The sequence below is a fragment of the Pteropus vampyrus genome, unplaced genomic scaffold (assembly GCF_000151845.1).
Source record: "Pteropus vampyrus isolate Shadow unplaced genomic scaffold, Pvam_2.0 Scaffold1390, whole genome shotgun sequence".
Classification (NCBI taxonomy): Eukaryota; Metazoa; Chordata; class Mammalia; order Chiroptera; family Pteropodidae; genus Pteropus; species Pteropus vampyrus.
In genome coordinates, this window is record NW_011890171.1 from 50,345 (window position 1) to 67,280 (window position 16,936).

Below are 16,936 nucleotides of genomic sequence, written 5' to 3' on the forward strand. Positions count from 1 at the left end.
GTGCTTAATTTCCCATAGTTCCAGATTCTCTGTTTCATTCTTTCCAGAATGAGTCTCCATTTTTTAGCATAATAATTACCCCCCTCATACATGCATTCTTTGTGCTGCCAATTCCTTGGATTCTTGTCGGCTTTTTCCACTGTCAGCCTAGAATTCAGCTTTCTCAGGATTGCGAAGACAATCCTTTTTCTTTTCTGGTTTCTTTGTTGTGGATTTATAACTTTAAGAGAGTCCCTTGTTAAAAACTGACATTTTAAGAGAGTTTGAAAAGGAGAAAAAAATGCTTATGTTCAATTTACTATCTATACCCAAGATTTTCTTAATTTTTTACATATATTAGTTACTTAAATAGACCTGAGGAAAAAGTACACCAAATATATCTCAAATATTTGCTAAATTGAAGAAATCTATAATGGTTTTTATTTACTTAATTTTATTTTCCAGGATAACAATATCAAATGTTACCTTAATTTAGCCTCTACTAGGAAGATAAAACATTAAATTATACAGGCTATATATTGGTATTTCTTGAGTTCATTTTTTTGAGTAAAATCTTTTATTAAAGTATAAAATACAAAAATATAAAACAAATACAAAAACATGCACAGAATTTTAGTGTGATAAATTTTCAGAAGGCGAACCCACCTATGTTACCAACATCCAGATCTAGAAATAGGTATGAGCTATATTTACCAGCTCAGAGTCTTTCTTATAGTCAAAGTTGCTGTACTCGCAGCCTGGGAGTGAGTAGACATGGAGTTTTCCTCTCCTGTGTAAGAAATTCTAATTCTCATTGATGCAACTCTTCATTATCCTCTCATTTTGCTTGCCATTTAATCTGGCAGGGCAAAGAAGCATACGCCATGGCCTCCTCTTTTGTGTTTTTCCCATGTAATACTATATCTTAAAGTTTATTTCTGTTAGTCCACTGACTACTGGGAATGAAAGGAGCTCAGCAGTCCCTGTCCTTCCTCCCCTAGCCCTAGGAGAACCAGGGTGGCCACCATCTTAGGGAGCAGCAGTTGAAGACCTCCCCTCACCCCCGACTCCTGCTCCTAGGCTAAGTCTTGGAGAGCTAGGTTGCATGTAGGTGTTATCCTTAACATAGCCACTCAAAGTTTCTTAGTGTGCCTTACTTTGAAGGTTTAAGGGAAGTGTAAGGTTTTGAAACCCTTTTAGATTAGATCCCTGGACTTCATCAAGAAGGCCAAGCTGTTAGTGACTGCTGTCACAACCTTGGTTGGCATCGCAAACAGAAGGCCCTTTTTATGAAAAGCGACCCTCAGCACTTGGTTTATATGACTCCCCCTCCCTATTATAAGAAACAGTTGTAATTATTGTTGGAAGTGGGGAGGGATGGAAGGAAGAAGGGAGGAGAGGTATATGCCACATAAACCAGCTATTTTATTACAGTGAAGTAGATGCTAAGAAGGATCTGTTGGAGTACATAAAAGATCTTAACCCAACCTTAGGGTTTCCTATGATACATAAGAGGACGTCAACATTTGTACATATAATAAAGCCAGAAACATAGAAATTTCTGTTAAGCATTCTTTTCCTGTTCCTTAATAATTTTTTTTTTTTTTTTTTTTTTTTTAATATTTTAGTATTTCAAGGGAACTTTAGGATTACAGCCTGGAGATTCAGCACTGTTCATCAATGGACTTCATATTGATTTAGATACGCAAGATATATTCAGGTATGGATAATATTTGAAACTATGAAAAGTTTTTATAAAGTGTAGCTCCTTGCGACGCATTTAGATTATTGTACTCCTTGATGTGGCATGTTGCAAAGCCTGATGGCTTACCGGGCCCAGTGAGTGTCTTTGGGTAGGCCCATGTTTTGACTGGGATGGGTAGAATGACACTTCGCCATTTTTTATCATAATGTACATTTAAGGCCAAAGTGTCTTTTGAGAATGCCCTTTTAGAAGTTATAGTTTTTCCTTTTAACCATGGAAGCAGAAAAGAGCAGCTTCTTTTGCTTCTGGGAAGGTTGTGAAGTGGGTTTATTCAAAATGCTGCCTCTGGTGTCTCAGAAGGTATTCTGTTTTACATGTTATTTGAATACCTACCTTTTTTGTTTTGTTAAAATGTGATTCAGGATGAAATTGCTCAAAATTTTCTTCACGAATTTTTGGAGGAGGGTGGTGGGCAGTCAGGTGGAATTCACATTTTACCCGTGGCATTAAAATTGACACAGTTAACAGTATGGCTTCGTAGTAAAAACAAAAGCTATTGCTAATGCTTCTGAAGAAGCAGTTTCTACAGTAAGATATTTTCACATTAATTATTTTAATTGAGCTTTATGTTCACATACTGCTTTACAGAGCTACTGAAAATTAGTAAAGTACACTTTAAAAGATTGCCCATATTTTTTTTATTTCTTATTAAAAAATATATCTATATATATAGCTTGAATTTTTCAGAGTATTTTAGAGGGACTAGAAGTAAAGTCTTCATCCTGTCCTATTTCTTCTTTGTGTCCCAGCAAACCTCTCTTGGGTGTGAGTTTCTCCAGACTTTTTTCTGTGGTTATATGTATGTGCCTGTGTAAATTGATACTGATATTGAAACATATATTAAACGTATATAATCAATTTTTTTTTGATGTTTTTTAATAAACTCTTTATTTTGATGTAATTGTAGATTCATGTGCATTTGTAAGAAATAACAGGTTCCTGTAGTGGTTTTTAAAAACATGCAATGTAAAACCCAAATTTAGGATTATTTCATCCTCAAATTGTATGTTTATATTTAGAGACAATGCATGTGTTAAGTATAAATAAAGACGAACCAAGAAGCAAGTTGTACCTGCTTTGTTCTACATATTTGACAAGATGAAGCAAAGGGAAAAGCTCCCTTTTTGGATTTCTCAACCAGTTTGATACAGAATTGAATTTAAACTGATAATTTTTTTTTCATGACAAGGATTTTTTTTTTTGAAGGTTTTTCTACTAAATACTTTTTTTTTTTTTTTTAGTCTGTTTGATGTATTGAGGAATGAAGCTCGGGTCATGGAGGGACTGCATAGACTGGGAATAGAAGGCCTTTCTCTGCATAACATTTTGAAACTGAACATCCAGCCCTCCGAGGCTGACTATGCTGTAGACATCAGGAGTCCTGCTATTTCAGTAGGTATTCTTTTAGAGTGTCCATGGGCATCTGGCCAGGCATTTTGTTATGGTTTCACACTTGATTTTTATGAGAAGTAAGTTGTTCCTGCCATCTCTTTTATTGGCATCAAAGATTTATCACAACTGCTTATGTGGGGCTATGTGTATATAATAAAGTAGGCTCATTAATGCTCCAAAAAGTTGAGTTCTTATGTTTAATATGGTTAAGGCAGTGATTTTTCCACTTTTCTTTCCCCCTAGGATTTAGCTGAGTATCTCTTGGGAAAGAATAATTAGTTTGTATTTTCTCAGTTGCATATAATTCTTGTGTGATTTTGTTAAAAATATCAATTTTTAGCTAATAACCTTAGAAGGAATTTGATATTTTATATGTGGGGGATTTATATGGGTTAGTATCTCCTGTACGACATCTGAACCTTTTGTCTTTTCATCTATAAAAGAGAATGGAGGGAATAGAGCTATCTTGTGCAGTTATGATGAAGGTGAAATCAGTATTAGAAGTGTGCCTAGCACACCCTTAACCCTCTAGTCCTTTTTTCTTGGTTTCTGTACTGCATTTATTTTAGGGAAATATTTTTGAAAGAGAAATGTAGAATATAGATAGTCATTACTTGAGTCCTTACTTGGTGATGTAACTACTGTTTTGATGAATACTGTTGTGTTGATTTTGTTAAAAAGTTTTTATTTATTTACTTATTTATAATTTGAAGCTCTAATTGGCTTTATTAAGCAATTCATGAATCGGGCAGCAACTAGAAGGGAGCTCCTGTTAAAATTTTTTTAATTACAACCATGTGACCTGTTGTCATACTTACTAAATGTTAATATTTAACCATTTTGTGTCAGATCTATTGTTTTCTTGGGAGAAAAATATTTTAGTCAAAGCCCTCTTTATCTTTTTCCAGTTCCTCCTCTATGCTCTCTGCAGATAATCCCTCTTCCAAAGTTGGTGTTCATTCTTCCTATCCCTTGATTCATCATTTTAGTCCCTACTGTATGCTTTAAAATTATCAGTATCCTACATCAGTTTCCTTTATTATTCAACAGTTTTTTCAAGGTTGATACATATAGATTAGTTTTATCATATCATCTTTATTTTATTTCTTTTTAAGAAATCTTTTATACATTCATAGTTTAAAATTTAAAACATACAAAAGAGTACACATTAACATCTCATCACCGAGCTATCCGCTTTTTCTCTCCAGAAGCAACAGGTATACTGTATCTTTCCAGAAATATTCTATGTTTACACGCTAATATAATATTCTATGTTTACAAGGTAATATACATTCCCTTCCTGCCCTTTTTGTATGAATGTTATATACTGTTTATTTACCCAATGCTCTATTTATGGGCATTAAGTTGTTTCTAATTTTTTGCTGTTATGAGCAGTACTATATTGGCTGTTTTTTGTACCACTCTCTTTGTGCAAACATGTCGAATTTATTTGGGGTAGAGTTAAAACTGCAGTACTTAGTGGTAGGATAGTAATAAAGTAATAAAATCTTCAAATTTATTAGGTCTTCTTCTATAAAGTGACTGTTCCAGACACTAGCATTAGGTGCTCTGTATCTTTGCCTACTCTTGGATATTGACAAACTTTAAAATTTCTTTCAATTTAATGAGTGAAATTTTATTGAGATTTTAGTTTATATTTTTCAGATGACTAGTGTTAGTGCATATCTTTCCTTGTGTTCATTGACCATTTGAATTTCTTCTGTAAATTTTTAAGTCATATTTGTGACTCAATTTTACTTCTCATTTGTTACATGCCTTTTTTATTGATATATTAGATTTCTATATGTATTCTTGACACTAGTCCTTTATTGCTTTTGTAAGTTGCAGATATCTTCTATAGCTTATGTTTTAGTCACTCATTTTTCTATTTGATCTTTATATTTTTGAAAATGGTCTTTTTCCATGTAATTTTTCTTAAGATAATTTAAAGTATTATTTCTGCAAATGTCACTAACGATGGCTAGAGTGTATGCAGCATGTTGTGTTATTATTTTTTTTCTAGTGGATCAACAACCTGGAGGTCAATAGCAGATATAATTCATGGCCATCTAGTCTACAAGAGTTGCTACGACCCACCTTTCCCGGTGTTATCCGGCAGATCAGGAAAAATTTGCATAACATGGTAAGTAAAACTCCTTATTGTCTAGCCATGAACTCTTTCCACCTTGCCTTCTCTCCTACCTCTCTGTCATATCTTGAATATTCACTTCTTTCCTAGCTGCTCCTCCCCACCACTACCACTACTGTATTCAAACTGAAAGGGTTTTGAATGCACTGAAATGTAGAGCTGTGAGATGTCATTGTATAAGGAAATGTTCCTTACCTTTACCTCAAAGATTCATACTCTGTTATTTTAGTGTTAATGTACCTCTTTTTAACTCAGAAGATGAGTATGTTGCTACTGTTTTTCTTGAATACTTTAATCCCTAAAATTTAATACTTCAGTTTATTCCCTTAAATATATTTTTCTGTCATTTCCTACTTTTAGTCCTTATTTCACTGCTTTAGAGAGATAGAGGAGTTGGCCCTCTTTTTCCCTCTCATTTCTTTCTCTTCTGTATGTAGCTCCTAAAGAGATAGGGGCCAGTTAGTGTCAAGGTCAGCTTTCACAGAACTTGCAAGGGAAACTGTCATGTATATTTTCCTCACTCTTGAAACCAACTTTTTTCCTTCCCAGTCAACATTTTAATATTTCTCTTACCATATGTATGAATTTAGTAAATGAGATAATATTTTTTAAAGCACATGAGAGCTTAATACATGATAGCTATTATTGTCTAGAAATTGAGTTCTAAATGAATCCTTAATTCAGAGCTCCTTGGAAATCTAAGTTTTCTAAAATGGAAGTGTTAATAAAACTTAGGTTTTGTTAGGTATAGTAAATGAATAGGTAATAGCAATCTGGGTACAGTTCCCATGTTACTATCATAAGACCATGAGAAAAATCACTTCTCCGTTCAGTACCACATTCTTTGAACATAAAAGGAGGATAACTGCTATTTGTATAATTCCTCTTTTATGTGGTTCAAGAGTGGCTGGAAAAAGATTGCCTTCAAGTATAAAGACTAAGGGCATTTTTATTAGCCTAGTGACATTTTAATAAGCATCATTCCATGTGTTCCTTTCCTTCTACAGGTTTTCATAGTTGATCCTTCTCACGAGACCACAGCAGAGTTGATTAGCACAGCTGAGATGTTCCTTAGCAATCATATACCACTAAGGTAACACTGGTGTTGATTTGATGATATATCTAATTTAGCTGAAGTTTTGTTTGTCATTCTTAAATGCAAGTCTGATGCTACTGATTCGTAAGATAACTAATAGTGGGGATCGTCAATGGCAGTTCTATCTTTTGCTCAGTATGAAGCCAGTATCTTTTGGTAAAGAATTTGATTCTCAATAGCAGTTCTATCTTTTGCTCAGTATGAAGCCAGTATCTTTTGGTAAAGAATTTGATTCTTTGGTAAAGAATTTGATTCAGAAGCTTACCACCACTGAATTTTTAATAAATAGCTCGTGCAAAAATAGTTTGTGATCTGACCTTGCTTCTCAATGAAAAGGAATTTTCCTGAGTGTCCTCATCACAGAGCCTGTTTCCACTTTTAGTGGAGAAGAGTTTGGCAACAACTTTTGTTAGACTGTCAAGGACAAATGTATAGTATACAGCCTTTTGTAGGTACAAACAGACACATTTATTTCATTTGTGTTGCCAGATATACTACTAGGGGGTACTTGAATGACTGGATTTCCACTGTGCCTTTGAAGAACAGTGTTTTAAGGTTTTACATAAGTGCTAAAATATTCTCATTTACATTGTGAATAATATCTGATAATTCTATGTGTTGACGAAATTTGAATTCTTAGAAAAAGTGAAAAAAAAATTCTTTGGATAATGAATGTTATTGTGTATTCCATACCTAGCACTGAGCTAAATTCTGTGAATGGTATATAAGCCACATTTCTGCTTTGGAAAAAATACTGTGCATATTTTCAGACACTTTAAGAAGATATTTGATCAAACATTAGGTTATGTCCTATTAATTATAAATACTTTAGAATTTCAAGAAAACAAAAGATTACTGACTGAGATATTAGGGAAGGACAAAGGCTTTATGGAGAAGTTGAATTTCAGATACGCTTTGAAGAAAGTAGAGGGTTTTCGTTGATGAGAAAGCAGAGATTTGAGTTTAATGAAATTTTTCATGTAAAACATGAATACCACCTTGTTAGATGGAGGAATAAACTACTGGATTATAGCAAGAGCTATGTTTTAATTAAACAAGTAGGCTTATGCCACACAGTAGGCACTAATTAAATATTTATCAAATTCTAGTGAGAGAAAAGAAGAGGGAATGGGGTCTTCAGATTGCAGTGGTAGGTGAGACAAAGGCACTTAACTCGCAGTAGAGAGGCATGCTGTGAATAGTTGGTGGAGAACCCCGGGGCTGTTTTACTCTGTTTGAGTTGATGTGTTTTATGCACTAAGGTGTTGGTGGAGTCTAGGAGAGGAAGGGACAAATCTGAGAGACTCTCTACTGATACTTGATGAGAGATTGAGAGAAACAGAAGTCTGAATTTTGGAGCTTAGCTAATGAAACTGATGCCCTTTCTAGAAATTGGAAACTTGGGAATTACTTTGTTGAGGAGATAATTAGGCTTTAGCTGTTATTTTTGTTTTCATGGGAATAATATTTAGGTCATTTCTGCCTGGAATCTATTCATGATTTCTGTCATAAATGGAATTTTAAAAAAGAAAGACAGTTTTCATCTAAAAACAAACCCTGTCACCACCCTCATTCATTTTTACACATATTGTACACATACCTCCTTGATGTTCGATATATGTTTTTATTTTCTTTTTCTATTTTTAAGCTATGCCTTTTTTTAAAAAAATAATTAATAGACATATTTTTTTAGAGCAATGTTAATTAAGCTGTATTGATACATTATTATTAAAAGTCCATGGTTTATCTTAGAGTTCGTTGTTTGAGTTGTACATTTTATGAGTCTTGACAAATGTATAAAGACATGTTTCCACCTTCACAGATTCATACAGATTAGTTTCACTGCCCCCAAAATCCCCTGTGCTCCACTTATTTGTCCCTCCCTCCCTGCAGACCCCTGGTGACCACTGATATTTTTATTATCTCCATGGTTTTGCCTTTTCCAGAATCATGACTTATGTAACTTTTTCAGATTGGGTTCTTTCACTTAGCAGTGTGCTTTTAAGGTTTGTCCATGTCTTTTTATGGCTTGATAGCTCATTTCTTTTTATCACTGATTAATACTCCATTATATGGATATAACATAGTTGTTTTTTTTTTAATCCATTCACCAGTTGACAAACATCTTTGTTGCTTCCAGGTTTGAGCAATTATGAATAAAGCTCTTATAAACAGCCAAGTGCATGTTTTTGTGTGGATATAAGTTTTCAGCTCATTGGGTAAATACCAGGGAACATGATTGCTTTATCTTATGGTAAATGTATGTTTAGTTTTTTAAGAAACTGCTAAACCGTCTTCCTGGTGCCTGTGTAGACTTTTTTGCCCATTTTTAATTTTTTTTTAATCATGAGTTTTAAGAGTTCATTGTATATTTTAGATATCAGTCCTTTATCAGATAATGTATTTTGCACAGATTTCCTGCCAGTCTGTGGCTTGTCTATTCTCTTAATAGTTTTTTTTTTTTTTTTTTTTTTAAGTGAGGCAATCTTTGGTTGACCTCACAGATTTCAAGGACCTTGTCAGCTTACAATTCCTTATTTTTTTTACTTTTTATGCCTATAGCACCTGGTCTTCCTAAGTGGTCTCCCATCCAAGTACTAACCAGGCCCGACCCTGCTTAGCTTCTGAGGTCAGACGGGATAGGGCTTGTTCAGGGTGGCATGGCCGCAGACTTAACAGTTTCTTTTGTTCTTAATTTAAATGAAGTCCACTTTATCAATTCTTTTTGTCATGGAGCATGCTTTTGATATTAGATCTAATAAGTCACTGATAAACCCAAGATCCTGTTCTGTTTTTTAGGAATTTTATAGTTTTGTATTTTGCATTTATGTCTGTGATCCATTTTGAGTTCATTTTGTTAAGATTATAAGGTCTCTATCTAGAGTCATTATTTTGCATGTGAATGTCCAATTGTTCCAGCATCCTTTGTTAAAAAGACTATCCTTTCTCCATTGAATTGCCTTTGCTTCAGTATAGGCTAATAGCCTCTGTTGGCCAGTGCAAGGTTTTTTGTTTTTGTTTTTGTTTTTTTGCCAGCCTATAATGTGTAATGGTATCTCTTTATGGTTTTATTCCTTTATTTAAATTTTTAAACTAATAACCTTAACCTTGGTTGTAGCTTTTTGACGAAGGACAGTAGTAAATGTTTTTATGCTTTCCATTTACCTATGATTCTCACTGCCTGTGTTAAATCTCAGTCCCCCCACCCTATATATTTTCACATTCTGAAAATATATAGTTTTCATTTAAAAACAGAACAAAATTTTTTTGTAAAACTGATTCAGGACAGGGCAAATTCCCCTGAGTGGCCCTGCACTGAGAGAAAAAGGTTCTTGACTGAGTGCAGGAAAGAATTCAAGTGCCTGCTGGAATTAGAGTTAAAAAGAAAGTTTGTTAGAGAAGGACAGAGAAAAAGACCAAGACAGAAGGAGCAAAGACAAGAAGAAGCAAAGACCGAAAAAACCTGAGTGTTTGGGGAATTCAGTTTATATATCATTCTTAGTTTCTATGAATTATAATTTAAAGACACCCATTTTCCTTTGATGGTATAGGCATACAGTGTGAAAGGTAAGAATATATAGCTTGAAAGGCCTTCTGGCAATTCTCAGCCATTACTCCATAGGTCCCCTTGCCCCAGGATTTTAGCCATAGAAAATGAATGATTGTGTTTATTCTCTGTAGGGCACAACTTAAAGACTCTGTTTTTCTGTTTTCCCTTCATGGCGTGGGTAAGTGGTTTGTTAGTAATCCCAGCAGAAATCTTCCTTTGTTCTGCAGGTTTCCTTGTGGTTTGTGGTTTGACCTTAGGGAACATCAGCATATTGCAGACTCTGAATATAGCTTGATTTAACTTTAGTTCTCTTGCCTCCTTCCTATATTAAAACTATAGCAATATTTGTCATGGCAGTAAAGGCCTCATTTCACAGTGTGGAAACGGTTTCCTTTAACAGTCAAAAGTCTAAGCCACCTTTGGGAACTTGCTTTTTTATTTTGTAAGTGATGGAAGCCTTTGCCAATCATAGCAGACTAGGATGTGAACCTGTGTTTTTCAGTAGAGGTTAGTTTTCCTTAATTAGCTACAATATTTGTGTGGAGTACAAGGATGCTATTCCTTTTAACTGGTTGCATTATTTGAAATAAGTTTCTTTTTCCCCTTTTTCCTCTCCCTCAGACTTGGCTTAATCTTTGTGGTTAATGATTCTGAAGATGTGGATGGGATGCAAGACGCTGGAGTGGCTATTCTGAGAGCATATAATTATGTTGCCCAAGAACTGGATGATTATCATGCCTTCCAAACTCTGACACATGTATGTTTTCATTTAAAATAACAGATAAAATTTAAATCTGACTTAATGTAAGAAAGAATATGTGGTAAGGGGATTTGATATTTTTGTAAAGTAAGAAATTATTCACATAAACTTTGTGTTTTATATTTCAAGAGTTGGCCTTTACTTTATTGATTCATCAATGTTAATAATAGATTGCTGTGATTTCAGCTAAGATAATTTTCTTTAGGAGCCTTACTAATGTATATTAGTCTTCTGCCTTCTGCAGATATTTGAAAGCACTAATTAATGCAGTTTGGTAAATGAGATAGTCTCTACTTGGTTAAAAAAAGTTTGCTTTTTTCACCCTTTAAGACCATCATGAACTTTTCGTTAGGATTCAGTTTACTATTCAGGTCATAAAATTCTTATTGTCTATTTTCTCTATATTAACTGGAAACTTGGAAATGCCCTAATTCATATATATATATTTAAGATACTTGCTTAAGTTCAAACAAAGAACTCTCCTCATTTACTTGGGTTTTTTTTTCCATTTTTGAATATAAAAAACTTCATATTCAATAAATTCAAAAGAAGTAACAGGTCTTTTGTTTACAGATTAGTGGTAGTTATTGGAAAATTATCTTCAAAGCAGTTGGTTTTTACCATTTTTATTTTACCCATAAACACAATGTCAGTCTGCTGTCTATTATATTTGTTATTTTTATTGTTTAGAGATTTAGTCAGAGGCATTTTTTATTAGTTAAAATGTGCATTTATTTATTCAGCTAACGTTCACCAAAGACCCACCATTTACCAGAGCTGATACTAGCTGCGAGGGATATAAAGAAGAATAAAATGTTACTTCTGTCCTCAAGGACCTTACAGTCTAGTGGGGACACCTCCACACAGATGATTTAGTACAGGAAGCACAGCTGGCTATGGCAGCACTTAGGACCTCATTCCGCCAGAGAAGTGGGCATTTTTATGGAGTGGGAAGTTATCCCAGCTGCATGTAGGAGGAAAATGAGTCATTTGAACAATAGCTGCAAATCAAAGGTAGTTATTCCATGTTGTTAGTATGACTTGATGAGATTACTGTAAGAGCAGAGTGGAGAGGGGAACCTGGTCATTGAAGCCATTAGGCGGGGGAACAGGTATCCAGTCACAGAGTTAAAATGCAATTAAAAACATCATTCTGATGCATATACGGAGATGGATCTGGTGAAGGTAGAGAAAGTGGCAGGGATACTAGTTGTCGAGCTGTTGCTGTGATCTCTGTGAGCAGTGATGGTGATGGGAGTTAGCAGTAGGTCTATGTAGAATAAAATAAGTTTAAAAGAAGTTGCCGAGGATAAGTGTTTTAAAGTCTGCTTTTTGAAGTCTTCCCCCCCTACCCTCGTAGCTGTGTGAAGGAAGGGATAATCTGAGCCTTATTTTCTTTCTTGTTTAATAGCAAAAGTAAGAATAGATATATTGTAAAATTTTTGAAATTTTTGAAATAAAGTTTTATTTTTAGAATAATATTAAAGTATATCAATTAAAAATTTTTTTTGTCTCTCCACTTCCTAATCCTGCTCCTTAAAGGTAGCCACTATTAAAAGGTTGTCTTGTATCCTTCTAGATGTTTACGTGTACATATTAAACAGTTTGTTGTAGTTTTATGTCTGCTTTTTAAAAACAAGGACTATGCCATACATATTTTGCAACTTGTTTCCCCTAAACAGCAGGGACGTGAGTTCTTATTTCAAGGATTACTTATAAATATTCAGATTTTTTAAAAATTAACATATTTTTGCATTTGGGACTTAATGTGAGTATAAACTGGATTAGGTCATTTTAAGAACATGTAGTCATCTTACATTAAAAACTACATATTCTTAAAATGATGCATGGAAAAGGGAGAATTGCTATTCCCATTTGACCTCATTTGACCTTTTAAGAAAAATAGCCATGTTTTTTTCTATGTTCAGAAATCTTTTATAAAAAACACTCTGGAACTTGAATTTAAAAGTGTAGTTGGTTACCTAGTTTTTCTTTCTTCAGATATATAACAAAGTAAGGACTGGAGAAAAGGTGAAAGTTGAACATGTGGTCAGTGTCCTGGAGAAGAAATATCCATATGTAGAAGTGAATAGCATTTTGGGGATTGATTCTGCTTATGATCAGAATCGGAAGGTAAAAAATTATTTGGCATTTCTTATTTGACTACAATACTGTACTTTTCTCACCTCTTTTTTTTTTAGGTTGTCATTAATAAAGGTGGTGGTGGTTAAAGTATTTAGGTACTTAGCATTTAAAAATTTAGCAACCAGATCACTTTTTTCTGTTTGCAAATGTAGTTTATATTTCAGTTTTGTGAACAGACCCAGTTGATCATTAGTGAACATACAGCTCAAATGGGGAAGTAAGAGTGTGTGCATTCTAGAGAGTAGCTCACCATTGTAATAGCTTAGCATGCTTTAATAGCAAGTATTTGTTGCTATTAACTTGGTTAATTTAGATTGGTTAAGAGATCTCTTTCTATAAATTGATTCATGTTTTAGAGGGATTAGACAAAACACTATTTGGTGAGAACAAAATGGAAGGACTTAACAACTAGAAGAACTTAACTAGAGACATTTCTGAAATACTTTGAAATGAGGAATAAAGCTTTAATTTTAAACACATATATAGTAGTACGGAGTAACTTCTCTGTGCCAGCCCTAATAATAGAGGATCGAACAGGAGATGGTGTCTATACTTGAGGCATCATACAGCCTGTTGGGGAGTGACACACAAGAAGAACAGTAAGGTATTGGTGATTGTGAGGTTAGCAGTGTTTACACCTTGTAGGTGGGAGGCTTGGAGGAAGGAGGGACAGCTCTTCCAGTTTGAGACAAGGTGATTGTTGAAGGCTTCCTAGAGGTGGTGACACCTGCCTACTCTGAATTAAAATTTTTGGAGTGATAACTGTGAAATCAGAACAAAATAAAACACAAACCGATAGGTTTATTATATGTGTAATTTGATATTGAATCCAAAACTAATTAAAATATTGGCTTTCTACCAATACTTTTGAAAAAGTAAATTCATACCAAGAGCTAGCGGATCTGTGAGGGTGACAGATGGTTTGCTTTTTTCTTCTTTATTATTTTTGATTATGTGACTATGTTTTTGATTTTTCTTACAGCCAATGATAAGGATTCCCTTCCCCCCTGGCAGCTTTACTGAGATATAATTGACATGTAACATTGTGTAAGTTTGAGGTGTACAGTTTGTTGATTTGATACATGATTACCATGGTAGTGTTAGTTAACCCCTCCATCACCTCACATAATTACCATTTATTTTTTGTGGTGAGAATATTTAAGATTATATAATTTTCAATTATATAATATAGTATAAAGTATAATCATTATGCTGTACATTAGCTACCCAGAACTTACTCGTCTTATAACTGGAAATTTGTACTCTTTGACCATCATCTCCCCATTTTCCCATGCCTCAGCCCCTGACCACCACCATTCTACTTTTTCTGAGTTCAGCTCTTTTAGATTCCACATATAAATATTTGTCTTTCTCTTTCTGACTTATTCACATTAGCATAAGCCCTCAAGGTCCATCGATGTATTCCAAATGGTAGGAGTTACTCTTTCTCTTGGCTGAATAATATTCCATTCAATTGCTGACAAGACACTTAGGTTGTTTCCATATGTTGGCTATTGTAAGTAATGCTGCAGTGAACATGGAAAGAAGTTATCTCTGAAATCCTGACTTTATTTTCTTCAGATATATAACCAGAATTGAGATTGCTGAATCATATCATAATTTATTTAAAAATTTTTGAGGAACCTCTGTACCATATTCCTTCATGATTGTACTATTATACATTCATACCAACAGTACACAAGAGTTCCCTTTTCTCCATTCTTTACCAATACTCGTTATCTCTTTTTTGATGATAGCCATTCTAACAGGTATAAGATGAATCTCATTGTGGTTTTGACTTGCATTTCTCTGATGATTAGTGACATTGAACACCTTTTCATGTACTTTTTGGCCGTCTGTATGTCTTCTTTGGCACAATATCTTTCAGTTCTTCTGATTTTTTAATCACACATTTTTCTTACATATTTTGGATATTAACCGCTTATCAGATATATGATTTGCAAATCTTTTCTTCCATTTCATAGGTTGCTTTTTTATTTTATTATTTCTTTTTCTATATAGAAGCTTTTAATTTTCATGTAGTCTCATTTGTTTATTTTTGCTTTTGTTGCTTATATTTTTGTTGTCTTACCTAAAAAAATCATTGCCAAGACCAATATCAAGGAGCTTTTTCCATGTTTTCTTCTAGGGGTTTTATGATTTCAGGCCTTATGTTTCAGTCTTCAATCCATTTGGAGTTAATTTTTGTGAGCGGTATAAGATAGGAGTCCAATCTCATCCTTCTGCATGTATTTATCCAGTGCCTGACACTGTTTATTGAAGAGACTGTCCTTATCCCGTTGAGTATTCGTGGCTCCCTGGTCAAACATTTGTTGACTATATGTGCAAGGGTTTATTTCTGAGTTTTTGTTTCTGTTTCTTTGGTCTGCGTGTTTATTTTTATGCCAGTACCATGCTGTTTTGATTATTATAGTATTATAGTATGGTATGAAATCAAGAATTATGCCTTCAGCTTTCTTCTTTCTCAGGACTGCTTTGGCTATTAGGAGTCTTTTTCGATTCCATACAAATTTTAGTTGGTTTTTTTTTTCTATATTTATGTGGAAAATGCTGTTGGAATTTTTATAGGGATTGCATTAAATCTATAGATGGCTTTGGGTAGTATGGACATTTTAACAATATTAATCCTTCTGGATCATGAACATGGGATATCTTTTCTTGTTTTTGTATGTTTGTGATCTTCATTTTTTAAATTCAAAATTCTGTAGTTTTTGTACAAGTCTTTTACCTCCTTGATTAAATTTATTCCTAAGTATTTTATTGTTTTCGATGCTATTATGAGTAGGGTTCCCCCCCCCCCCAGGTATTTTTTTGGTGGTGTGTAGAAAGGCAAATGATTTCTGTATGTTGATTTTATTTCCTGCAACTTTATTGAATTTGTTGATTATTTGAAATAATTTTTTTGGTGCAGTCTTTAGGATTTTCTACATATAATATCATATCATTTGCAAACAAAGGGAATTTTAATTCTTCCTTCCTGATATGGATGCCTTTTATTTCTTGTTCTTGCTTGATTGCTTTTGCTAGAACTTACAGTACTATGTCGAATAGAGTGGTGAGAGTGGGTACACTTGTGTTCTTCTTGATCTTAGAGGAAAAGGTTTTATAGTCTTTTACCTTTGAGTATGTTAGCTATAGGCGTGTTATATACAGCCTAATTATGTTTAGATATATTTCCTCTATACCCAATTTATTATTTATTTTTATCATAAAAGGATAGAGTATTTTGTCAAATGCTTTTTCTATATCACGATTTTATCTTTCATTCTATTAATGCAGTCTATTACTTTTATTGATTTGCATATATTGAACTATCTTTGCATCCTAGGGATAAATCAAACATTATCATAGTATGTGATCTTTTTAATGTGCTGTTGAATTTGTTTTGCTACTAATGTGTTGAGAATTTTTGCATCTATATTCATCAAGGATATTGGCCTATAGTTTTCTGTTCTTGTAGTACCCTTATCTGTTTTTGGGATCAGGGTACGACTGGTCTTATAAGATGTTTTTGAGAGTGTTCGGTCTTCAGTTTTTTCGGAAGAATTTGAGAAATACTGGCATTAACTCTTCTTTAAATGTTTGGTAGAATTCACCAGGAAAACCATGTGGTTCTGGGCTTTTCTTTATTGGGAGGGTTTTGATTACTGATTTAAACTCCTTACTCATCAAAGTGTTCAGATATTCTATTTCTCCATGATTCAGTCTTGGTAGGTTGTATATTTCCAGGAATTTATCCATTTTTTCTAAGTTGTCCAGTTTGTTGGTACTTATGATTCTTTGTATTTCTGTGGCATGAGTTGTAATGTCCCTTCTTTCATTTTGATTTTGAATTTCTTTTTTCATTCTAGCTAAAGGTTTGTCAGTTTTGTTTATCTTTTCAAGAAACTAGCTCTAAGTTTCATTGCTCTTTTTTATTGCTTTTTTCTAGTCATCATTCCTTTTATTTTTGTTATGATGTTTATTTTCTGCTGATTTCTGATCTTTATTTCTGCTAACTTTGGGCTTTGTTCTTATTTTTCTAGTACCTGCTGGTGTAAAGGTAGGTTATTAATTTGTGGTCTTTTTTTTCTATTTAT

General features: G+C 33.7%; 1 protein-coding gene and 1 pseudogene across 5 annotated transcripts in view; one reads left to right on the top strand and one right to left on the bottom strand.

The window, feature by feature from the left end:
• The window catches only part of UGGT1 (UDP-glucose glycoprotein glucosyltransferase 1), a 117,841-nt gene that overhangs the window by 29,697 nt on the left and 71,208 nt on the right, over positions 1 to 16,936 (top strand). For all 5 annotated transcript variants that reach the window (XM_023526609.1, XM_023526610.1, XM_023526611.1 and 2 more), the window contains exons 12-17: positions 1,608 to 1,699; positions 2,986 to 3,136; positions 5,160 to 5,279; positions 6,293 to 6,378; positions 10,553 to 10,688; positions 12,693 to 12,824. In XM_023526609.1, the coding sequence (XP_023382377.1) occupies positions 1,608 to 1,699; positions 2,986 to 3,136; positions 5,160 to 5,279; positions 6,293 to 6,378; positions 10,553 to 10,688; positions 12,693 to 12,824 (717 nt within the window). The remainder of the gene's footprint in view (positions 1 to 1,607; positions 1,700 to 2,985; positions 3,137 to 5,159; positions 5,280 to 6,292; positions 6,379 to 10,552; positions 10,689 to 12,692; positions 12,825 to 16,936) is intronic.
• Positions 8,935 to 9,053, bottom strand: LOC111734473 (annotated as a pseudogene).